Source organism: Colias eurytheme, chromosome 5 (genome assembly GCF_061535395.1).
Source record: "Colias eurytheme isolate Ceu_HAF_F1 chromosome 5, ilColEury1 Martin Lab GWU primary, whole genome shotgun sequence".
Taxonomy (NCBI): domain Eukaryota; kingdom Metazoa; phylum Arthropoda; class Insecta; order Lepidoptera; family Pieridae; genus Colias; species Colias eurytheme.
Window position 1 is genome coordinate 2,211,710 of NC_142984.1, and position 26,125 is coordinate 2,237,834.

Consider the following 26,125-nt stretch of genomic DNA (forward strand, 5'->3'; position numbering starts at 1 on the left):
CAAAATATTAAGAGACATTTGAAGTATAATAGTTTGTATATAAATATGTTTTTAGAAATCTTATACTATATGATACAGACAGTCAATTGTAACCCAGCCCTACAACTGACGGTGATGATAAAAGAGTATTCGTATAAATATGATGTACTAACTCTTCAGTCGATTGTGTAGCTTAGTGGTCTTGTGAGGCAACTCGCTGAAACAAAAAAAAAACTTAATTTTTGATACGTCAAAAACTACGGAACATTGGCACTTATGAACGAAATCTTTATACTTCACAAAATTCAAATATCAGTGTTGTGACCACACTCCAGCGAAACGGCTTAACAGATTTTTATGGGTTTTAAGCTATTACATAGCTTCTATTGCGGGCCTTGAGCGCGGGGACCGAATCGAGAAATTCCGTAACGAAAAAACCTCACGCTCCAAACTCCAACGGGCACGGAGGTGTGGCTTGAAGGCATAGCATGCAATAGCTTTACCGCGGCAGTCCCCGAGTGCCACACGTATTTTTTTATGTGTGTGTTGGATGAATAGTTAGTATTTTTAAACTTAAGGGCGTAATTAGAAACGAATCGAACTGTGGCATGACACACCTAATATAATCGATGACAAAGATAGAATTTAATTTTTCCTATACCATGAATGCGAAGTATTTCTTTAACAGAAGATAAACCTGTGTTGTAGGTAATTATTATGACCTTTTAAAATGTCGTTGTAAAGAAGAAAATTGAGCTGCTGTGCAACATGTGGGTTTAATCGCACGGGATTACTCTTACAGATAAGAAATAAGAAATGTTATATAGATACTGTCATAACCCAGAATAGTAACTAATCGTTCGATTTATTATAGAGTTAAGAATTACCATGTATTTCTTCTAGACCTATTTCAAAAAGGGAGGAGTTCTTAAATCGAATGTATTTTTTGGGTGTGTTATGTCAGGAATTTCGAAAGGGTAATCCGATTGTAATGATTCTTTTTTTATTTGAAAACCTAGTGCGGCTCGTCTCATAATATATTTTGTCCAGTTTTCGTTATTTTAATACGTTTTAGTTTTTTGTTCAATAATTATTATTATATTTAAAGCTTTAGTATGGAACATACCATTATCTGCCATAATTTTATTTTTGTAAGTAAATCGTCGTCCAACATTGGTTTCGCCTCGGGTAACTTTGATGCTGCGTCTATGTTTTGTAGTGGTAGCTCTTCGCTGTCTTTTCTGGAAAAGTGAAAAAAAAGAAAAAAATATATAATTATCTATCTGTTATCAAAACGTAAGCCATTCATTTTTAAGTTTTACTGACTTTTAGGAGTAGGTAATTCCCAAAGGAAATCGGCATTTATGGTCGATACAACAAAATTATAAAATTAAATAAATACTTGATTAGTAGTGCAAAGGTGAACCTTTTTTAAACTGTAATTTATTTCAGCGCCATCTATTGTTCACACGTATAACAATTATACCGAAAAAGGAAAACTTACAGAGGGCTGTTCGCCGACGAGTCGTCTATAACCACCCGGAAGATGTCGTCAGCGTCGTCGTGATTCACTTCAAAGTTGTTGGTGTTATGCTGTAAAATGATAATCTACTATATAAAAATAAGTCGGGTTTTCCTTCCTGACGCTATAACTACAGAATGCAAGAACCGATTTCCACGGTTTTGCATTCGTTGGAAAGGTCTCGGGCTCCGTGAGGTTTATAGCAAAGAAAAGGTGTCTCTGGTGGCGAAACGGAGTTCGCCCGGTTTGCTAGTGTTTGTATAGATGGCGGTTTATTAGATTTTAGCAATGTATGTTGTAATCATAGATGCCGTTGTCCTCCAAAATCTTAAGTTATAGTACGGGAGCCAGGAACAGATTTTATGACCAAGTTCCTCTCAAGCGGTAATTAGTAAAATGCATCAAAGTATAGTATTATGAAGCCTCGTGAACGTCAGCTGGAGCTCGGTTGGGGGGAAGAGCGGTTGTAGCCTCCCGTATCAGCTGACGGTTTTTCCACCAAGATACAGCCAGCTGACATATATATTTATCCACAGTTACATATAAGCTATCATCAGGTAAATTTTTGTTTGAGAGGAAATAACGGAAAATAAATTTTTCCTTAAATTTAACTTTCATGTTCGAGACACCAGCTGACGTATAATACACCATGTTGTAACCAGCTGACTATTTTTTTTCGTTGAGATATTGGGTTAGCTACAATTTGACAAATTTTTAGCTGAGAGGAAATGAATGAATGAATGTATTTTTTTTCCTATGTGCGTGGGAGGCTACAACCGCTCACCCCCCCAACCGAGCGCCAGCTGACGTTCACGAGGCTTTATAATACTATACTCTGATGCTTCTGACGAATTATCTCTTGAGAGGAAATAATGAACCCAATTTGCACCTGGCTCCCTAACCATTACGTTTAAATCTAAGCTGATATTATTAGTTTGTAATATTTTCACACAAAAATTGCTGGACCATATTCAAAAATTATTTCACTACTAGAAAAATACATACCTATTTCAACTCAACCAAATCGCAAGAAATAAATTTATAATGTTAAGAAAAATGACTATTATTTTGCATTTTATATTTATAAGCAAATTAACTTAAGAAAATTAACATATAAAAAATAACTTGAAAAAAGGACAAAAATACTTGATTAGTAGTGCAAAAAATAATGTATCCTAAGCTAAGTCTCAATTTGTAAATTATCTTGAGCAATACCTAAAGTATAAATAAAAAATGTTGTGTGGTTTTATGAAACCACGGTAAAAGTGAAACTGTTCGAACGGTTCCGAACACTGCTTTGTGTAGCGCATGTCGCGTGACGGTCGGCTGCCGAGTAGGTATACCTACTCGGCAGCCGCGATACACGCGACATGCGCTACACAGACCAAAAAGTTTGAGACGATGTAATAAAAGTTTCACTTTAATAAAAATTACCATTTCATTATTAGCCATGCGACGTAACATCCTTGTGATGAACCAATCAGGGGCCGATGCGGGCGGCTTCCCAGATCGTTTGCCGTGTGCTGAAAATTAAAGTGTTCAATTAATTTTCTATTTATAAGCCTTATTTATAAATAGACAGACTTAATGTCTGGTAGTAAGATAATTAATAGAAAGGTGGAGAAATTGTTAGTTTTCTAATAGTCAAATCTCTTTTTAAGCTATTGCATAGCTTCTATCGCGGGCCTTGAGCGCGGGGACCGAATCCAGAAATTTAGTAACGAAAAACCTCACGCTCCCCACTCCGACGGGCGCGGAGGTGTGGCTTGAAGGCATAGCATGCAATAGCTTGACCGCGGCAGTCCCCGAGTGCCACACGTCTTTTTTTATTTATATGTAAATCTCTGGATGTGGATAAAAAATATGATCAGAACGAAACGATATTATCCCGCCAAAATAAATTCGTAATCAATAATTATTGTATACTAGCGACCCGCCCCGGCTTCGCACGGGTGCAATGCTGATACTAAATACACTACAGAAAAACTGTGAACGTTGTATAGTATAAAAACATAGCGGCCCGGCCGGCTGGTACCGCCGCAAACGCTACGTCCCGCAATTTTTAAATCTGTAATATCTTCGAAAATATTCACTTAAATCATACGGTGTAAAGGGCCATATAGATCTATATTAAATGAACAATGTATTCAAGGTATTTAATTGGTTAAGGATTAATGCTGTATTGGTGAAAATCGCTTCGAAAATTAGCTATTATTTGTCGTAAAAAGTAAATGACAAAAAAATGTTATTGTGGGTTATCCATAAGAGATAGACATATACCATCGCGGACTTTTCTGTAGACCTTTTCAATGTGTATAATACTTAGTACATTATTTTGATAAAACTCGTAGGGTTCAGCCTGCGTTTGCAATATAAGCGGAAACAATGTAATTTTTTACGACATCACATTAGAAACCTCAAAAATAACAGTACTTCTCCACTATTTAATGGATGTTATTATACATATAAACCTTCCTCTTGAATCACTCTATCTATTAAAAAAAACCGCATCAAAATCCGTTGCGTAGTTTCAAAGATTTAAGCGTACAAAGGGACATAGGGACATAGGGACAGGGAAAGCGACTTTGTTTTATACTCTGTAGTGATGATTTATAAGATGTATAGGTATGTTAAGTTATACTTTTAGATGTGTAGGACGTACCTAGATAACTGTGTTTTATTTTACAGTTTTTTTCAAAGTGAATAAATAATAATAATATAGAAAAGCTTTGTTTTTTACTTTATCTTTAATATTGAGCAAAATTAATCCATAGGTATTCTATATGTGTATGTAGCGTAGGTAGCATGTTACATTGTATCTCGTATTTATTTATTACTAGCTTTCTGTCCGCGGCTTCGCCCACGTTTTCAAAGAAAAACCCGCATAGTTCCCGTTCCCGTGGGATTTTCGGGATAAAACCTATCCTATGTGTTAATCCAAGTTACCCTCTATATTTGTGTTAAATTTCATTGTAATCGGTTAAGTAGTATTTGCGTGAAAGAGTAACAAACACACACACATCCTCACAAACTTTCGCATTTATAATATTAGTAGGATGTTCCGTGAAATAATAATGTATTGCATAGAACTCGTTAAAATAATGATATTAATTCTCACAATTACGTGGGGCGAATTATAAAAAATATATTCCCTGAAGACCATTTATGTCTGTTACAAAGTTTTAAGTCTATCATTATCTAGCTTTCTAATAAAAAGTTTAAAATTAATCAGCATTCAGTTTTATTAATGGTTATATTCAATTTTTTTTTCTTATAATTGGATTTTTTAGATATTTTATTACTTTATTAAAAGAAACTTTTTGTACTCGTAAAATATATATGTCTTACAAAGTAACAATATAATACGTCTTTCTATTATTAAATCACAATACAAACATTTTAGATACCGCCTTTAGTCTTTTTAATCCCATATTTCCTAGACAAGTTCAAAAACGTGAAAAATATAGATAAAAGTCCTAAAAATATGAGCGATGGCTCATTCGATTCGTAATCACTATGTTTGCTTGTTAATATTTTTCGAGTTATTAATAAAAAATGAAATATCTTTTTTTTCTATCTTATTTTGTTAGTAACAATTGCAATCTTTAACCTACACCAAAATCCTTCAAAAACATTGTTCTAGAGGTGATTACTAGCCTAGTGTATGCATAGCATAGCCTAGCATAGCTAGCATATAGTAGCCTGGCATACCGTTCAATATTTCTATATTTGTTAACTAGATTTCCGCCCGCGGCTTCGCCCGCGTTTTCAAAGGAAAACCCGCATAGTTCCCCTTCCCGTGGGATTTCCGGGATAAAACTTATCCTATGTGTTAATCCAAGTTACCCTGTATATGTGTGCTAAATTTCATTGTACCTAATCGGTTCAGTAGTTTTTACGTGAAAGGGTAACAAACATCCATACAAACTTTCGCCTTTATACTTAATAGTATTAAGATATTCTATACATATATCTGTTCTATATTTGGGTTATTTGCCTTTACTATAATAAAAAGGTAATTTACCCGATTCATATGTAATCTTAGGATTAGCGGGTGTTGTATTTAATTCATTAGCCATATAAATATTCATACGTGGCACATTTTGGCGGGAAACGCTTAGACGTGTTCGAAATAATTTGAAATGATGAGATTATAATGTCCGCCATGATTAAAAATGAATCAGGTAAATGTCAATTAAGGTGTTTTTATAAATAAACTCATTATATTTTTAGGTTTCCTTATTTATTATAATAAAAAATATTTTATATGATATGATTTGTGTAAACAATATCAGAATAAAAAATTTTGCGTCTAAGTTCAGATATCTACTCGTTTTACATTAGGCGGGAGAATTTTTGAGAATTTTAGTAGTATTGAAGTTATAATATCTATATCCAAGTCTTTTTATAAAAAACACAATAAAAGGGAACTTACAGCTTTTACTTTTTACAAAAACTAGCACAAATGTTTTGTGAAATTTTCCTAATATTGGTTATGAATGAAAATGTTATCCATGAAATTTCAGAAATGGAAATACGTTTCGTTTAGAAATTAGAACTTAACAATAGACAATGAGGGATCTTCGCATCATTTGGAAAACGTAGCAATTGTAATTAGGCTCGATTGATATTGAGCTTTTTTAGCTTTAATTTCGCGAACTGTAGGTTTTAAGAAATAGCAGATTGAATGATTAAAAGCAACACAATATCAGGAATAAGTATGATTAAACATACCTACATTATTTTAAATTAATTAGATTTAACAAGTGATTTATCTTTGTCATTTTTAGTTTATTTGTTAACGGAAAAAAATGAATAACGTAGAGAAAAAGATAGAACACCTTACGTATTATGTCATTTTTTGTTTATATGTTAACGAAAAAAAAGTGAAACATAGATAGAGAAAAAGATTGAACATTATAATATTACTATGTGTGTTATAATGTACTATATAAAAATAAGTCTAAGTGTAAAGTTTTGCATTCGTTGGAAAGGTCTCGGGCTCCGTGAGGTTTATAGCAAAGAAAAGGTGTCTCTGGTGGCGAAACGGAGTTCGCCCGGTTTGCTAGTATCAATAAAACTTTGGTTTTAATGCACAATAATTGGTTAAGCTAAGTGCAGATATTGATGTTACAATAATAAACAACCTTATTTTTAACTTAAAGTTCCATTGCATTCGTATGGGAAAATGCAGTTGTCCCTGTCATGTCGATTTATGAGTTATTTATCAAAGTAATCGTCGATGTAATCTATTGCAGGCAATAAACTTAATGCCTTAATCTGCAATTATAATGATTGTTATATTTTTTTTGTCAATAATGTCTTTTGATAAGCTCTTTATTTGTTTTTACTGCGCATGTGACGAAAATTAATAAAACATTACCGGTCTTACTAATAAAATGTTACCGCTTTGCAATAAATAAATATAAATAAATAAATATTATTGGACATTATTCTTAACCTGTCTTGTTTTTATGATTGACGTTTCATGTGAGCAAGAGCAGGACACAGCTATGGTAGAAAATGGTAGAAATTTATCCATTGTTTAACTTTTTATTAGTAAGGCCGTACCTTTATACGGTGTTGTTTAAATTTTTGTTTTTTATTCATGCAATAGCTGTTCATGTATTGGAAACAATTACCAAAAGAAGACAACAAAATTATATTATATAGAAACGTTATTGAGCGAGAGTGAGAGTGTTCAATGTTTTACAAATTATAACAATAACTGATTGAAAAAACATGATTTTATAATATTAATATTATTAAAACTATTAATTACATATTAATAAACTCACCTCCCCAACAAGAATGTCCGTAGCTTAAACAGGATCCTGAAATAATAATAATTTTACAGTTTGAGAGCGTGTCATGAAAGCCGCTAAAAATATTACACAAATATTCAGTACTAGGTTTCCGCCCGCGGCTTCGCCCGTGCAGTCAAAGAAAAACCCGCATAGTTCCCGTTCCCGTGGGATTTCCGGGATTTCGTCATTTTCCCGGGATAAAAAGTAGTTTTACTTAGTTTCAGGTTTTTTAGTTAGTTTCAGGTATAAAAATTTCATGAAAATTGGTTCAGTAGTTTAGGCGTGATTGAGTAACAGACAGACAGACAGAGTTACTTTCGCATTTATAATATTAAGTATGGATTTCTCTCATGATCTCATCTATAGAATTTATACAATTAATTACTAAGTAATTTATGAAATTAGTTACTAGTTCCGTTTGCGTTTGCTACGCCCGACAAAATTTTCTGTACGTTTTATTTGCCCTGACGATAATGAATACAAGGCAATACTTTCCGTATTTGGTAGAGTCATTATACTCCAAAATACATTACGATATTCACTTATAATACCACAAGAGCTTCAAAATTATCGGGTATTTTCCGATAGGTTCGTTGCAAACAAATGAAGGAGTCAAGTTTTTAGTCAAGGTTAAAAAATCACGAGCGCGAAGCGCGAGTGATTTTTCCTGAAAAACTTGACGACTTTATTTGTTTGCAGGGAACCTTGAGGGAAATGGAATGAATGGAGGGAGATTATTTTTCCGTCCCAAATGTCGGCCAATAATTATTTCACAATTGAATTGAACCTGTCAGTTTGACGTCAACGACCAGAGAAAATTTTCAAAAAATTATCAGTATAATACCATGTAGGTTGTCACGTGACGTCGAATGGTGCAATTCTATTGGTCGATATTTGGGTCGGAAAAATAATCATTGCTATTTCCATACTAGCTGAGTGTGTTTTCCAAAATGTCATTAATTAGGTATTATCCTAATCCCAGTGGAGACAAATCAAATTACTTAATAAATAATTAAAAATCGTTCAGCCAATTTTTAGTTATAATTGTATTAAATAACACTACTTAAAAAAACCGTTTAGCCGATCTAAAGTAATAATTGTAACTGACACTTCAATATATACTGAAATATCAAATTCAAATACAACACATTGTTTAGGAATACTGTCTATATTATTGCCTATTATTAGGTTATTAGTCATCGTACACAAGGCAGGGCACTCCACTGCATTAGACCATAAAACGCATGCACTAGGAATGGCTTCTATCCTTTATCGAATAAGCGAAGACATTAACCTATCACTTTGATGTAACGTATAGCGATCGATGTGTTTTGATGAAAACAAGACAAGTTTTGTTCAAAGGTGAGAAGTAAAATTGTTATTTATTAAAGTTATTTCTTCTCTTTACTTTTCTTTAAATACGTAGTTGGTTGATAAAATAACGCTGACAATTCAACTGGTATAGTAGTATCGAGATCCATATAGAATTTTAGTTGATTACGATGCTTTCTAAATCCATCAGGTATTTAGAAAGCATCGTAATAACATTTATAAGATTCAGTAGATTCATATAAATATAATTAGGAGTTATAGTCCGTTTTCTTATGGGCATGCTTGTATGGAAAGGTATACATTTTTGAGTAAAGCAATGCCATTTGGTACGAATGTTGTACTCGTCCACCTAAGCCCAAATCGCCTGGTAGCCAGTGTCTACTCCCCGGCAGAAGGGAGGGAGGGGGGGTTATAGAACAGAGCGCCCGGCGCTCGGAAAAAAAATTCTGGCGGATTCATTTGGCCCTTTGAGTCGAGTTTGGTGTCGTTATCAGGTAACTAGATGATGCCCGATTCATTCCCCATACCAGTTTTCTAGGGTTCCGTAGCAAAATATGTCACAATCTTTAAAATAATAAACTTTTGGCAGTGGCAAAATCCAAACAAACCAGTATATTTTTATATTTTTGTATCAAACTTAGTTTATAAAAAAATACTGTCTGAAAGGCCATTTCATGCAGATTATAAAAACATTAACATGTAACATATATCTTACCATTTTCAATGTGAAATAAATTATAGAAAGTACAGGAACGTTCGTCAGCGCAGCGTAGGGGACGGCTAATAGACCCGAAAAATAAGCAATAACATAAAACAAAAACCAGTCAAGTGCGAGTCTGACTCGCCCATCGAGTGTTTCGTACTTATTTGTCCTATACCATGTTATCTTGCCTGGTAGGACCTGGTTAACTGATACACACACACTTTCGTCTTTATAATATTAGTGTGATTTTTAATCATCTTTAAATTATAAACGAAGTCAGGTAACATTGTTAAAAATAAAGATATATAATAATAGAACGTTTTTGTATTAATAATAATGACAACCACCTCCACAATTACATAATTCGGTACATTTGAGCTGGCGTATAAAACACTTCAATCTGGAATTGCAAGATTTCACGCACCGACATCTTATCAATTCAAAGCTTCTCTTTTCTTTGTATTTCAGATGGGCAAGGAATATTTTGATTTTTTTAGGTCCCTAAATATATATAGCCTGTAAAACTTAAGGTGTGTTGTTTAAGGGCAGCTTCTGTGGGAGGCAAAATTTTGATTTGCCTGTCCGTTTTTGTTAAAAATTTGTTTGCGACCCTCACTTACTGTCACAGCGGGGTACAATGTAAAAAACAAACATGTACTTATAATAATTATAAAAAAATATAAGTTCTGGATAAGAGTATCCTTAAAATATCGTGACCGTCCTTACCTATCATGCATTGTAAATTGTAATCACAAACTTTTCAATTTCACTGTCTGCATATTTGCCACTGTAAAGTGCTTCAAATCCTCGTATGACATTCGGATATGCCTTCTATACCTTAAATGCAGGTGTACCTATAGTTATTTTAGACCTTCTAGCTTTGGAACACACGATATAGTAGTAGAAGCCAAAATAATGTTAAGAACAGTCGACAGATATGGCTAATACAGAATATCATGTATTCCAAGGTAGAAGGTCTAAAAGAACTATAGGTACACCTGCATTTGAGGTATGGAAGGCATATCCGAATGTCACACGAGGATTTGAAGCACTTTACAGTGGCAAATATGCAGACAGTGAAATTGAAAAGTTTGTGATTACAATTTACAATGCATGATAGGTAAGGACGGTCACGGTATTTTAAGGATACTCTTATCCAGAACTTATATTTTTTTATAATTATTATAAGTACATGTTTGTTTTTCACATTGTACCCCGCTGTGACAGTAAATGAGGGTCGCAAACAAATTTTTAACAAAAACGGACAGGCAAATCGAAAATTTGCCTCCCACAGAATCTGCCCTTAAACAACACACCTTAAGGGCAGTTTTACAGGCTGTATATATTTAGGGACCTAAAATAATCAAAATGTTCCTTGCCCATCTGAAATACAAAGAAAAGAGAAGCTTTGAATTGATAAGATGTCGGTGCGTGAAATCTTGCAATTCCAGATTGAAGTGTTTTATACGCCAGCTCAAATGTACCGAATTATGTAATTGTGGAGGTGGTTGTCATTATTATTAATACAAAAACGTTCTATTATTATATATCTTTATTTTTAACAATGTTACCTGACTTCGTTTATAATTTAAAGATGATTAAAAATCACACTAATATTATAAAGACGAAAGTGTGTGTGTATCAGTTAACCAGGTCCTACCAGGCAAGATAACATGGTATAGGACAAATAAGTACGAAACACTCGATGGGCGAGTCAGACTCGCACTTGACTGGTTTTTGTTTTATGTTATTGCTTATTTTTCGGGTCTATTAGCCGTCCCCTACGCTGCGCTGACGAACGTTCTGTACTTTCTATAATTTATTTCACATTGAAAATGGTAAGATATATGTTACATGTTAATGTTTTTATAATCTGCATGAAATGGCCTTTCAGATAGTATTTTTTTATAAACCAAGTTTGATACAAAAATATAAAAATATACTGGTTTGTTTGGATTTTGCCACTGCCAAAAGTTTATTATTTTAAAGATTGTGACATATTTTGCTACGGAACCCTAGAAAACTGGTATGGGGAATGAATCGGGCATCATCTAGTTACCTGATAACGACACCAAACTCGACTCAAAGGTCCAAATGAATCCGCCAGAATTTTTTTTCCGAGCGCCGGGCGCTCTGTTCTATAAACCCCCCTCCCTCCCTTCTGCCGGGGAGTAGACACTGGCTACCAGGCGATTTGGGCTTAGGTGGACGAGTACAACATTCGTACCAAATGGCATTGCTTTACTCAAAAATGTATACCTTTTCCCATAAGAAAACGGACTATTATAAATACGTTATATTCCTTTTTTGGGACAGGTATAGGCGTAAAATGTTTAATAAAGTGTAATTAATATTTCGTTAGATACCTGCGAGTAAAAAACGACGTATTTGTGGGCATTTTTTTATTCAAATAACTTCAACTAATTTCAGTTCTAAATCTTCGTTTATTCAGGGGAAAGATTTAGTATGTATTTTTGACTGTGTTCGATAAACTCAAAAACTATACGACCATTCTTCCGAAATAAAAAGGTAGAGTCATTTGATTTTCAATTCTCGAGAAATTTAATTTAAAATGATAATTCTTGAGTACCTTTAATTGTATCTATTAACAATAGCTTTAACATTTACTTAACATGATACACTAAACAAGTGAACCCATAAAAGAACTCTTGTTTCAAAAGAATAAGGCGTTATCTTGAAATAATTGAACAAAATAAGTAAAACGCATGACAGTTTCCACTCATGTGGATTTTAAACGCCTTTGCATATGTTGAAAGAATTGCATTAGTGTTAACCGCTTGGGAAATTTTTATTCTTCACTTTATGAGTTGTTTATGGCTCTTTAGAATTGTATTAGATGAAGTGGGATGAATATGGGATAAGGAAATGCAATTGTGTTGTGTTATTTTTTTATAGGTAGTCAAGAACGTTTTTTAAAATATTATGTGCTATTTTCGTTTCTACAGCTGACTTTTCAACGGGCTCATAAAATAATACAAATATTTTCAGTAATAAATAAGGGAAGTAACGGATTTATTGTTCGGTTTAGGTAAATTTAAATATTTTCAATTAAAAAAATCAAATGCCAAAAGTACTGCATTTAAAAATGATTTTTTTTAGTAAATTATATTGTGATTGTTGTCACATATCATAATTTGATTATCTACGTTATTATAAATTAAACCATAAGATTAATATAGGATAGAGTAATATAATATCCATTCGTTAATATATGTGCATAAGTAAGCTTCATCGTGTTTATTAGTTTTCAACACAATTGGAAAACTAAATTGCGTGTTATAATTCTCTATGGTAATCAGATCATTTCAAAATTTAAATCGGCATTATGATAGCTTTTAGTTGTCCGGAAGCTCATATTATAAGTACTTATACGTTTTATATTTTGGGTTAAAATATTATTTCTTAGACATATTAGAGATTGAAACGCATTTTTGCATTTTTCATAAGTGAAGTGAAGTGCCGTGTCCCCAAGTGGGGTAAGGGGCAGATGCATTATTCATACATCTGTTTCACTGATCGATTTTCTTTAGGGACAAGTAGGTGATCAGCCTTCTGTGTCCTACCAGACCGAGACATTTTTTTTTCTTCGTCTCCACCGGGAATCGATCACAAGACCCCTCGGTGCTACGCTCACGCGTCAACCACTGTACCAAGGAGGCGGTGTATTTTTCATATTATGTCTAGTATTGTGTCTAGTAAACTCGGAACGATTTGATGATTTTATTATTTCTAATGACACAGTGACATTTATTAACTATAAACTATATCGTTTCTAAAATATGTTAATATCTGGATACAATAAAAATTGTATGAGGCTTTGTATGTTTATTTTAAAGTTATATTTTGTGAAAAACAATTATACAATAAATTTAATAAGTTATGCGATAATGCGACTAACTATTAAAAGTTATTTACAAAAAAGTATTGAAATATATTGTGGTAATTACTTCAATGTTTAACTAGAAGCTAGCCTTGGCAGTGCACTTCGAATAATTCAATTTTAAGGGCTGTATTTAATTTTCCCAGAATCATTCACAACAAGGCTAGCTGGTTCCGTGAAAATATTACACTATTTTATAAAATGCAAACGCATGCATATTTATAATTGCCTGACCGATGGTTGAAATGATAATAACCCTGTGTACAAGCTTGAAAAAACTACAAGCGTAGTGTAATGAATAATAGAGGCAGCATTTGTTTCGCCCTCTATTCAAACTACAGTGCAATGCGTTAACTACACTGTGCTAGAGACACGAGGCTCCGGAAAGAACAGCTACAAGGAACAGACATTCACGAATATAAAACAATTAAACAGATTAACAAAAACATAGAAGATTACTTACCATTGAAAGTACAATGATTTCAAGAATGAATTTCGAACAAATAACAGGAAAAAGAGTGAAAAAGTTCGTTAAAGTACATGAAATATATGAGTCCAGAAACATGAGTTAAGAGAAAGAACATATTAAGATAGGAAAGAAGTCAAGATATGGTCAAGATACATGAGATGAAGAACCATGAGCTAAGTCATGAAACATGAGTCAGTATACATGAGCCAAGACAACAAACAAGTCAACATACATGAGATGAGAGTCAAGAAACATGAGCCAAGTCAAGAAACATGAGTATACATGAGCCAAGTGTAACAGCACAGTTTCATACCTCCGCGTTGGCTGCGCCATCCGTTGATTTTCTGTATAAGATGGGACGACTTGCTACCCCTATTATTAATTCTTTGTTCTGTGAACCAAAATATAACATAATTATACGAGTAGAGTTAAAATTTGAAGAGATATTCAATATTATATTCAAAATCACCCGAATGTAAAATTTTATGTTAGGTATTATTTTAAAATTAACTAATTTTCTAGGGTTATTAATTATAAATCATATCAACTTCATCATCATCAATGTAATATTTTTACATCATACCAAAATCGCAGCTAGCAGATAAGCTTAGGTATACAAAAGTTTCATATTAATGGTCGATCTTTTTCTAAAAGTAAATTTTTAAAAATAAAAGAAGTTACACTTTATTATTGTCCTTCTAAACGTATTAGGACGCTTTAAAATTGTGGTGAAAGAAACAATTTACATACATACACTCTTCAATTAAATGTTGGTTTTTCATTACAAAAAATATATATACCGGCCGATTTGATAACCTCCTCCTTTTTTTGAAGTCGGTTAAAAAGACACTCCTGTTTTCAAAAAAAATTATTGAGAAACAATTTCATAAGTGTGTATTGTATATTTCATAACATTTGAATTTAACCATCTCAAAAAGTAGCTTTTCAAGTAATAAGCAAAAATGGCCACTTGTCTGATCTCGCAATATGACGAGAACTTGGAAATAATAAACATCGATATGAGCAAGACGTCAAGCGGTTTAACGTCTGTTTATTGAGTGGAAAGTAGAATTGGCTCATTTGAAAGCCGATTATGTTAGAATTTAGAAATGTGGACTTACTGTAGGAAATAACATTGCATTATGGAATGTCATTGCTCTTAGGATTTTTAAATTTGTTGAGGTGGTTTTAGTGTTGTTTCGTATGAGGAATTGTGTTTTACAATTTTGTTCTATTATTGTTCATTTTGATATTTATAGAAGATAAGTTGCAAGTAGGTCTATGGTAAGGGTTCATATTGTGATATTATTTTTAATTTATTATCTTTTATATATCTTGCACACAAGTAATTCATTTTAGAACAATTATTGGAGGGAAAGATTGGTACATATTCTTCTTCAATTCTTTATTTTTCAATTCTGAGCTCTATTTTTAAGTGTGTTGTTATATTATGCAGCATTATACATGAAACAATATCTTTTCCGTTTCTTTCCATCTTTCTTAATATCAATTTTCTGTACACTGTGCAAACGTCACTTTACAATATTAAAAGAACAAATGTAAGGTCGTATACACAAATCCCTCCGTGTGTAATGAACCCATTACGTGGCGCGTTCGTGTAGACCTACCTCAATACGTTTAAAAATATTTGTGGAAATGGCATTTACCATGAAGTTCGCGACCTTTTTTAACACATTGTAGCTTTAGCGGTATTTTTGTATGTAACCGATTTATTTAGACTCGATTTTGAGCTACTTAAAACAGACAGATTTCATTAAAAACATTCAATATATTCGAATAAGTTATACCTATCAATAAGTATAATAAAAAAACACAAAACATTTAGTTGTTAATTAAAGTCAATTCCACAGTAAAAATAAAACCAGGATTAAAGATAAACCAAGTTAGATTAAACCGTTAAATTAATTACAGCACGATACATATTTGTCCGCTCGTAAAGTGGAGAGGGCCAATCATATTAGACTTTAACGGCGACATAAAATATCACTCAAATATTAACCAGCGTTAAACGGGCTGATTTATTTCTTAATTCATACTAGGTATATGAATTAAAAATAGAAATAAAATTTGTATTCATACGTGATGCTGTTTTAAATTGAATAGAAGTAAATTATATGTAAAACGAGAATGATACACTTTTGACAGTTACAGAATTTCCCGCCTTAAACTTTTTTTTAATCATCTGTCAAACGTAAGCGCTGGCAGTCAATGAATATAATTACTCCAACAAAGTAAATAAAAATTTGTAAGAATAGACAGTCCAACTATTATTATTATTAATAACAACTTATTTATTTATTTATTTAGACATACCAACAGAGTACACATAAAAATTATAACAATTAAATCTAAACAACTAACGAATATTAATACCTATGATGTATTTACTATTTACCAATTACAAGTATGCACAAGAAAACTTATATAATTACGTTACTGTTATTTTAAGTGCTTAAATAAATTTAGTTACAAGAATAAAAAATAAAAAAAATAAAACTTAATATAGATAACTAAACTATAAATAACGAGGTCAAAACTCAGGCGAATCAAAAGTAAAATAGGATATTTCCACGATATTTCAATATTTTTCAAAACCACAGATAACAGACTTGCATTAAATAATAAAGTTGAACGTCATCATGAAAACTTTCATTTTATGTCGTGATTTAAAACCGTTTTACTATCATAGCAGACTAGTTGACCAGTTTCAGCTGAGTCAACTATCGAGAAGGAAGTTCCATGTTTTCCTTACAGATATTTCATTAAAATTTGAACTACGATAATAGTAATATGAATGCTTTTATTGAATTAAGTATATACTATACCTACATAACATAGTCCACAAAGATCTGTTACAAAAGTCAGGTGAATATTATTGATAAAAATTGCAAGAGTCGAAGGTATAATTTCATTTATTTATTGGAAAAAAAAATATGTGTAAAAAGCATAAATAGCAAATTTCGTTTCGAACGCTTTTTAAATAAACGGCTTAATTTTTTTTGTGAAACTATAGAGTCCATCTTACGTGTACTTAAATAAATAAAATTCAAAGTAAGTACGTACTTATATGTTGAAAATGATAACATTAGAGCTTTTTATCGAATCTATTTATGTCCAGCTAAGGTAAAGTATCAATCTCTACTAATATTATAAATGCGAAAGTAACTCTGTCTGTCTATCTGTTACGCTTTCCCGCTTAAACCTCTCAACCGATTTAAATTTGGCACAGACAATCTTTAGACCCTGAGAAAGAACACAGGCTACCTTTTATCAAAACACTACGCGGTCGAAGCCGCGGGTGGAAGCTAGTTTATTATAAAAATAAATCAAGCAACTTACTACCAAATTTTATAAGAAATAAAACTAAATAAGTCTACACGTGTTAGATAATGGAAACTAATAAAACAATTTCCCATAATTGAATCTGTGTTTCGTTGGAAATCAGAGAACGTCAAAAAAACACAAAGTTACCAAGTTGTTCCCAAATCGAAGGTTCCCTTGTCAAAACAATACAACTAGTTATAAGTTAATAATTGTTTACATATAGTACGTGATTATTTTTAAATATCCCAAAAAGATAAGGTGCTAAATTCGTAGAACACAGTTTTATTCACGTCCCGACTTAGTTTGTTTTTAAAATAAAATTAACAATTCACATAATATACCTACGAGTGTTGCTACTTATTCGAAAAAATATCCTTAATAAAATTAATAGATTGTTTCCTATTTTTGAAGTGAAAACTTCTTTAGCGGCGTTGGGTATAAAATCTTAAACTCGCGTCAGGACACGTGGCCTGATCGAAAAAGCGTAAGACGGATGTTTTTTTTTTGCCCTTATATTCCATGCGTAAGACGGATACCATTCCAAAATATCAAACATGCTGAACGTTAATAATCAAGTTTTCACTTCTGCCGGCACTCCCGGAGTGCAACCCGTCTTTTTTTTTCGTTTCAGCTTAATTTTAAAGTTCAGTGTTAGGTTTTACTAAAAGAATTAGGTTCAGTGTTACGTTTTACCTAAGCGTTGTAACTTCGATATGATATTTAACGGTTTTTGAAAAATAAATAATTAATTGGCTCTAGAAACGTGCAATTCACGCCATTTTATAATTTAAAAAAATATACAGATTGACTAGACTTGAGAATATTTGGGATATTTTTTAACTAGTGTATACTAATTTTGTCTTGAACTGAACTTTTCTATACAATTGTGACACATTTCAGATTTTCGCAAAACGGTGAAAAGGTTAGAAGGCGAAATACCGAAAATATTGTATCCTTATGTATCAAAAAGAGGAGTATTAACAATGGAAAAATATAATTAGAACATTATGAAATTGTCTTCCAGAATTGTAAAGAGCCTAATGGATATTATTTCTGATAAAAACGGATTATGAAATATGTTTCATACTAATATCCGACATTTGACTCTATTATATTATGTCAACTATGATAAAACACATCTAGATATATTTATTTTGGAATTAAACTCTAATTTCAAACTATTTTTTACTGATTCTCAGTAATATTTTAATGTATTAATCAGCAACTGTTTCGTAGAAAGATAATATTATTACAGTTCCATTTCCAGCGTAAGAAAACTATGTTATTTGCAGTAAATTAACATTATAAGAACTATTCCTAGCCGAATGGAACTTATTTAAAAATACTTTTTGGCTTATAGCTATTATAGCCTTTTTTAGCTAGCAAACAGTAATACGGATAGAGCTTCTTAAATAATTAATATAATTTATTCAATATTGTTTTCATGTTTCGTTTAAAAGTGACATAAAGTACTTTGCTACTATTAAAATGTACGTAAGTATCTAATGTTAAAGAATTAATCCTTGCAATTTATTAAAAAAAAACAATCTAATTCAACCTCCTTTTATGATCCTTTTTGATTAGTGCACAGTAAAAAAAAAAACACAAACGTCATCTTCGTTTCGCGCCAAAATTTTGACATACAATTTTTTTACATGACCATGGTAATACATTAGTTGCTTCAGTCGTAATCTTATAAGGACATACCTGTTGCGCCCTCAGTGAGGCAGACGATCAGTAGAATGATTAGTAAGGCCGTGGCAGACGCGCTGGGGAGGCATGACTTGGGGGATTTCTGTTTCTGCATTGCTGCTTTTTTATCTGTAACAAAACTATTTATAATTGTAATGTAGGTAATATAGAGAAAAAGTGCTGATAATGGAAAAGATGTAACTAATTTATTGGAAAATTATGACGTGTAAGAAGAGCTGTAGGAATAAGTAGATACAGTAGAGCAATTAAGTAGCAGAAGTACATGTACATTCAGTTAAGTAAAACTGTTTGTTTGAAATGTTAAGGTAATTGGTTTAGAAAAAGAAGTCATGGATATCATAAAATTATATGTATAAGTCCCCTTTAACTACATTCACATATAAGAAATTTGCATGCGCTGTAGGAGTATGACAAACTGCAAATTAAGTCTCATTTCAAGTCAATTATAACATTACACCGACCCACAAATACAGCAGATTTTACCGGTTTTGTTTATAATTCAAATTATTGTTAAGACAAGGTCCAAGTCAGTACAATAATAAAGTAAACAATCTTCTGTAAATACTGAATAAGCAATCTTTGATTTTATAAGCAGATTGTTTTGAATAAAAATAATAATAACGCTGGGTTTGGGCCGCTTTTAGAATAATAAACTTCTAATTTTGAGGAGTTTAATGATAATTGTTACTATGGAAATTATTTATTATTATATTGAACGATACGACTGATCTTTGGCTAATCTATATAATCAAAATGAATCGCCAAATGTGTTGGTAAGCGCAAACCTAGAGAACGGCTGAACCGATTTCGTTAAATATTTTTTTATAATATTCCTTGAAGTACGAGGATGGTTCTTGGAGAAAAAACATTAACATATACCACGGGCAAATCCGGGCGGACCGCTAGTAAACAAAAACTTTAGGTATGTGGATGTAGATTCTTCTTAAATTAAAGCGATTTAGCGGTTATTTTAAGTAACATGTTAGCCAACAGTTTGTAATATAGAATAACAACAACCATGTAAAGTTGTGGGTTGAAGCTTATGTTTTCTTAAACAAAATAACAATATATTAGAATAGATAATCCAGGATAGCTCACTGAATATAATAGTTGTGATGACTGCGCAAATTACATTAAAAAAATAAAAAACCAACTCGCTGATGTTTTCATTTTTTTAATGTTGTTTATATTCCAAATTCCCCATGATCTAGATGTTTTTGTTGCAGTTCGTTTTATTGTAAAAGGTTTTTTTGCGCATCGAATAATTGTTCATTTTTGCAGTACATAAACAAATGCCTCTTTTTTATTTCTTCTCTCATACTATGCATGTGCATTGAAAACATTGCAATAATTTTCGAAATCAGATAACATGTATCTTTATAATTTTACTAGGTATTATTAAAAAAAAACATAATTTTATGTAGTTACGATACCTACGTAAGAAATTATGTGTACATTCAGAGGTCAAATAATTCTCAATAGTTAGCAGAAAATAAGTTTCCGTCGTCTTATTGTTTCGAAGATGCATAAAGGTTTTTAATCGCATCCCATCTCGGATCCGCAATGAGCTGCTATATCTCAGTGTTAAGTTATAAGCGATTACGTTTTTAGGCTCTATAAATTTAAATTTATATAGTTCTACATATATTATTGTGATTTGAAAATTAACATTACATAGTTAATAGCTATATAAGGTCATTTTCGAGGAGAAAATTGACGTCAAAATGTGGTATACAAAGTAATGGAGAGAAAGGTTTCGTAGCTAATTTAGTAGGGGGGTATATCTCATAAAATTTTAAATAAATACTTTAGAATTATATGAAGTAATGTAAAAATTTCGGCAACACATCTTCGGGCACGTTTGTAGTTGCCAATGGGCTGTAGAATTGCTTGTCACCAGGCGATGATCGTTTGCCTAATTTTATATTAAAAAAATGAAGTACATCAATCTGTAAGTCTATTTCCCATTAGGCATCACTGTATGGAAGTAACCTTCATAAGTTATTAACGTCTCGTTCTAATTATGACTTCAGACCAATCTATATAATATTATATTATAAAACTCAAAGGTGACTGATATAGTGATCTATCAACGCACAGCCCAAACCACTGGACGTGTCGGGCTGAAATTTGGCATGCAGGTAGATGTTAGGACGTAGGCATCCGCTAAGAAAGGATTTCCCGAAATTCTTGCGGGAACGGGGAAAAACGGGGATGCACGTACAAAGTCGTGGGCGGAAGCTAGTTTCTTATATAGTTCAAACATATTTGTGACCGGAAAACAATAAAAAATACAGCATCCCAAGGCTTAATGACAGGCAGTAAAATTTCAGTTATTATATATTATAGTCGTAAAATAGGAAGGGAAATGTCTTATACTGCGTTGTTTTTATCACATCTTTTCTATTTATCACCGATAGTTTAATATGGAATAACAAGTCATTTATGTTCTCGGTATATACTAAATCATTAATTATCATTAAAAAAATAACAAACGTTTAAAAAAATAACATGTGTGCCAAGCACACGTGTCAGAAATGAAACTTCTTTGGCCAGATTCAAAGATACCAAAATCGTCGTCTCATTGAATGACGCCTGTATGTTTATTATCCCTTTCACACCTAACTAGGCAAGTGGGTGTGAAAGGGATAAAAAAACATACAGGCGTCATTCAAGGTCATATTTTCTTGTTACAAGTTAATGTTTATACTGAAATCTCCAGTGTATTAGATATAAGCTTCTTGGCCATGACCAAAAGTAACAGGTCGTATTTAAAAAAAATGCCATGACCAAAGTGACAGGTCATATTTTAAACAAAGTCGCTTACAACCGGCGCCGCAGAACGCACAAAGGAACAACATTTATACAGACAAAGCGTTCGCATGTCTTCACTGACAGTCTATTTCGCATAGAAAAGAATCGTCGCGTGTTTTTTCTGCATTTCTATAAACGCCAGATCAAATAAATGGACAGAATAAAGGATTAGCGGAATTTGTACACAAATCGTGCGTTGCTTAAAGGTTAAATAAAAGTAAAGTAGATGATGAAAATCTACTAGATACTAATGAAAAATATTGAAATTTTATGCAATAAAAATTAAATCCCTACTAATATTATAAATGCGAAAGTAACTCTGTCTGTCTGTCTGTTAAGCTTTCCCGCTTAAACCTCTCAACCGATTTTGATGAAGTTTGGTACAGACAATCTTTAGACCCTGAGAAAGAACATAGGCTACCTTTTATTGCGAAATATGTACCACGGGCGAAGCCGGGGCGGACCGCTAGTAAGAAGTAAATGTAATTTAAAAAGTGAGTACCTAATTTAGGCATTAAATACTATGTTAACAAAATATCGTCACTGTCATTAAATGCTTATGATTAATGTTCTTTAAATAGATCAACTGCTTAACAACCGGGTATATGATACTTATTGTAATTAAAATTTTATTTTAAAGAAAACGTTTATAAGAAATCATTACGCGACGCGGTTGGCGCAGTGGTAAAGTAACTGCCTACTGAGCCGACGGTCCCGGGTTCGATCCCCGGTCAGGGCAAATATTTGTGTGATGAACTCAATTATTTGTTCTTGGGTCTGGGTGTTATTATCTATATATGTATTTATTAAATATTATATTTATCGTCGCCTAGTACCCACAACACAAGCCTTAATTGAGCTTACTGTGGGACTAGGTCGATTTGTGTAATAATGTCCTATAATATTTATTTATTTATTTATTTATTTATTTATTTATTACCTAATTACATTAATACCTATAAGGCTTGTTTGAACGATTGTTACAAAGATTTAACGGATTGATTTTTAATGTGGTAATTGTTAAAAATATGTAAAGACGATTCGAAAGTGCTTCTAAAAGAAGTCTAATTGAATAAATAAATGTTTGAGTTTGATTTTTCAATGTTTTGAGTACCTACTTAATAATTATTATTGAACTAAATTGGCTACGATTTGGAATACAGATAGTTTAATTATCTTGAAAAGATTGCTTGAAAATTAATTATCTTGAATACAGTACATCACGGTTGTACTATTGATTCGTAAACAAACCTATCCACTGAACGAAGAATAGCTATATATAAGAATAGCTTTCACAATGCAGGAAGTCAAATTTATTTTTAAGGTAGGAGAAGGAGTCTTAGGATCGAAAGGACACGATAAAGTAACTGCAAGTCACTTGAGCCACTTGAGTTTCTTGCGGAATGAAGAGACATGGTCGTATTTTGTTGGTTAATTCAATAGATTAATCATTCCATATAATTATTTTAATGTTATTGTATTAGTTTAGGTTTAATTATTGTACATTTGTCATACAAGATTTAAAAAATAAATTATATAAAAAGCAATGACTTCAGTAAACTTGAATAAAGCGGCTTATGTCTTATTAAGCTGTCTTATTTTCCTTTCGTAATTCCTGAAACTCCTACATAGCATGTGCACTATCAGATTTTTGTTAAAAGAAGAATATTTTTATAATATTTGTTAGTTTCATATAGATAATGTGATTAATTATAAAAATAAGGAAGTATAGCGAAATGTATTGATCAATTTTTAAAGAATATATTTCTTTTACTCGAAGCAGGGGTTTGAACTTATGTCTTTTACCTTTTGAGTTTATTTTGTAAAAATCAAACAATTAATACAATACATATTAACTTGTGTCAACTGTTTATTCGTATTTTTTTTCAATTTGTTAAAAAAAGTATTTTCATCTATCCTTATCCATTAATTTCATTTTTACGTTCCCGTGAGTAAAATAAAAAATCGTATGCAATGGAAATTGAATTAATTTGAATTGACATCGATGTGAGTATAGGCCTTTGTTTATCTATACTAATATTATAAAGCTGAAGAGTTTGTTTGTTTGTTTGAACGCGCTAATCTCAGGAACTGCTGGTTCGATTTGAAAAATTATTTCGGTGTTAGATAGCCCATTTATCGAGGAAGGTTATAGGCGAGCGGAACAATGCGGGTAAAACCGCAGGGCACAGCTAGTGTGTTTATAAATGTTTACTAGCTGTCCCGGCTGTCCTTTGCTCTGCGTTACTCTTATCACTTAGGGGTATGAAATATAGATGTTGGCCGATTCTCAGACCTACCCGATATGCACAGAAAATTTCATGAGAATCGGTCCAGCCGTTTTGGAGGAGTATTATAACTTATATTGTGACGGCATTTTATATATTAGAGATATATTTATGAAAGAAAAACCAGTGGCAGCAATATACTTTTTAATTTTCCCTGCTTTTTAGTGGAGGAAGTAACTGATATTGTCGCGAGTTAAGCTTGAAATACTTTTAATTGAAGAGGATAATTTTAAGAGTTTTTCATGTTAAAATAGGTACCTATAGTTAGAAGTTTAACGCTCCAGTAAGCATTATTATTACAGGTTAAATATAGTAATAGTTGCATTTAACTATAGTTTTTATTTATTGATAGAAAAGTTCAACATAAACCAATTTAATTCAGGTAGAGACAACCCAAAAACAAAACTTATATTGACAGGAAAAGAGCTGTTTGTGGCATATTTGCGTGATTGGGGTGTCAACTTTAAAAAGAATTGCTTATAAATAGGTAAAAACAACAAAAAAATATATTTAGGGATTCTAATTGACTGACAAATTCGTGGAATTTATTTAAATTTTCCTTAACCTCAAATTTTCAACTTTTGTACATCGTTTTTTTCGCGATCATAGTAAAAAGTAATTTTAATGGATCGAGACTTTTAGTTTTTATAAAACCGCCCCGGTTTCGCCCGTGGTACATATTTCGCAATAAACGGTAGCCTATGTTCTTTCTCAGGGTCTAAAGATTGTCTGTGCCAAATTTCATCAAAATCGGTTGAGAGGTTTAAGCGGGAAAGCGTAACAGACAGACAGAGTTACTTTCGCATTTATAATATTAGTAGGGATTTTTACCAAACTGCTTTTTAATCTCGATTGAAAATAACTAAAAACTATGGCCAATACTACATACAGTTTTATATAAAGTTTCTAAATATATAACTCTTTTTGTTGTTTGTTATTTCATTATATTAACACCTATACTAAGGATACGAAAATATATGTGAAATTATTTTCGCTCTCTTACGAGATCGTTTCAAACGGTAATTTTTATGTATGAAGATAGAAAATAGATATAAGGTATAATAAAGAACAATGAATATAAATTCGTAACTCTTTATAGAGTTCATAGACAATTGAATATCGGAAGGAAATATCCATACTAATATTATAAATGCGAAAGTAACTCTGTCTGTCTGTCTGTTACTCAATCACGCCTAAACTACTGAACCAATTTGTATGAAATTTGGTATGGAGATATTTTGATACCCGAGAAAGGACATAGGCTACTTTTTATTGCGAAATATGTACCACTGGCGAAGCCGGGGTGGACCTCTAGTATATACATATAACTTTTATAGTAATTCCTAGCTGAAATAGACTTTTTTATTTAAATTAACTATAGTAGGCCTTTTCTGTAGAAATCCTTTAATTTTATTCATTACATTTTAATAAAATTTTAATTTATTATTAATTCTTGGAAAGTTAGCATTTAGTAAGGATATTATTTTCATCCAGGACTTTCCTATTTTTTGCAAATTCATAACGTTTAAGAAGATTTTTCTTTTAGTTCAAATTAAAATTATTTTAATTAAACGTATTCATTTAGTTAGGAGGCATAGTTATAAACTTAAACTTCGAAAGGAAATATTTATAATACATAAACTATAAATAATAAAACGAAATAGTGAAACTAAAGGTACTTAAATATTTTTTTCTGGAGTGTGTCTGCAAGGTTTATGTATAGATCTAACTATGTAAGTAAATTATCTTATTTTTTATATCACGCGCATAAAACAATAAATATATTCATAAGATTATCTATTTAAACGTAATTATTAAATTTGTTTTACAGAACTTAGTTAAACTTTACAATTACAAGACAAGTCGTAGAGCGAGCTTTTAAAGTTTTGTATAATATTATTAATTGGATTTATAGTTATGATTTTAGTATAAAGTAGTCTAAATTATTACATTATTTTATTAAATTAATTATTGTTATTACTCGATACAATTTATATAAAAAAAAAACCTAAATTACGTACATAAACTTTTTAAAACCTATCAGAAATTGTTCTTCAGCAAAAGTTTCTACAAAAGTATTTCATTTTTGAACTCTACCGGAAAAACTGTTTTTTATATTTATTATACAATTATTTACCTAAATATTACTAAAATAACATAAAAAATACTTTTACAATAATATAAAACTACATATAATTAAAAAAACACGTACAAACTCACGACAAGCAGGCAGCACTGATCGCGACGCACAG

The 26,125-nt window shown here is 31.8% G+C and overlaps 1 protein-coding gene across 2 annotated transcripts; it reads right to left on the reverse strand.

The window, feature by feature from the left end:
• On the reverse strand, window positions 1–26,125 carry CCHa1 (neuropeptide CCHamide 1). 2 transcript variants are annotated; one of them, XM_090102255.1, is made up of 8 exons: window positions 26,086–26,125; window positions 18,766–18,879; window positions 14,027–14,104; window positions 7,300–7,335; window positions 2,936–3,024; window positions 1,484–1,572; window positions 1,106–1,220; window positions 1–196 (listed from the first exon to the last, which is right to left on the reverse strand). In XM_090102255.1, exons 2-8 carry the CDS (start codon window positions 18,863–18,865, stop codon window positions 173–175), a joined length of 531 nt encoding a protein of 176 aa, XP_089958381.1. In that variant the 5' UTR covers window positions 18,866–18,879; window positions 26,086–26,125; the 3' UTR covers window positions 1–172. The 2 variants fall into 2 exon arrangements, with proteins under 2 accessions (XP_089958381.1, XP_089958382.1); XM_090102256.1 differs by lacking the exon at window positions 14,027–14,104.

What these genes read in the sequence shown, in the direction of transcription:
- CCHa1 (XM_090102255.1), bottom strand. Translation starts at nt 18,865, where the DNA reads ATGCAGAAACAGAAATCCCCCAAGTCATGCCTCCCCAGCGCGTCTGCC. An exon ending in CGGACATTCTTGTTGGGGAG is followed by an intron (nt 3,025 to 7,299) that starts GTGAGTTTATTA and finishes TTTAATTTTCAG; the next exon opens with CACACGGCAAACGATCTGGG. An exon ending in TCGTCGGCGAACAGCCCTCT is followed by an intron (nt 1,221 to 1,483) that starts GTAAGTTTTCCT and finishes TCACTTTTCCAG; the next exon opens with AAAAGACAGCGAAGAGCTAC.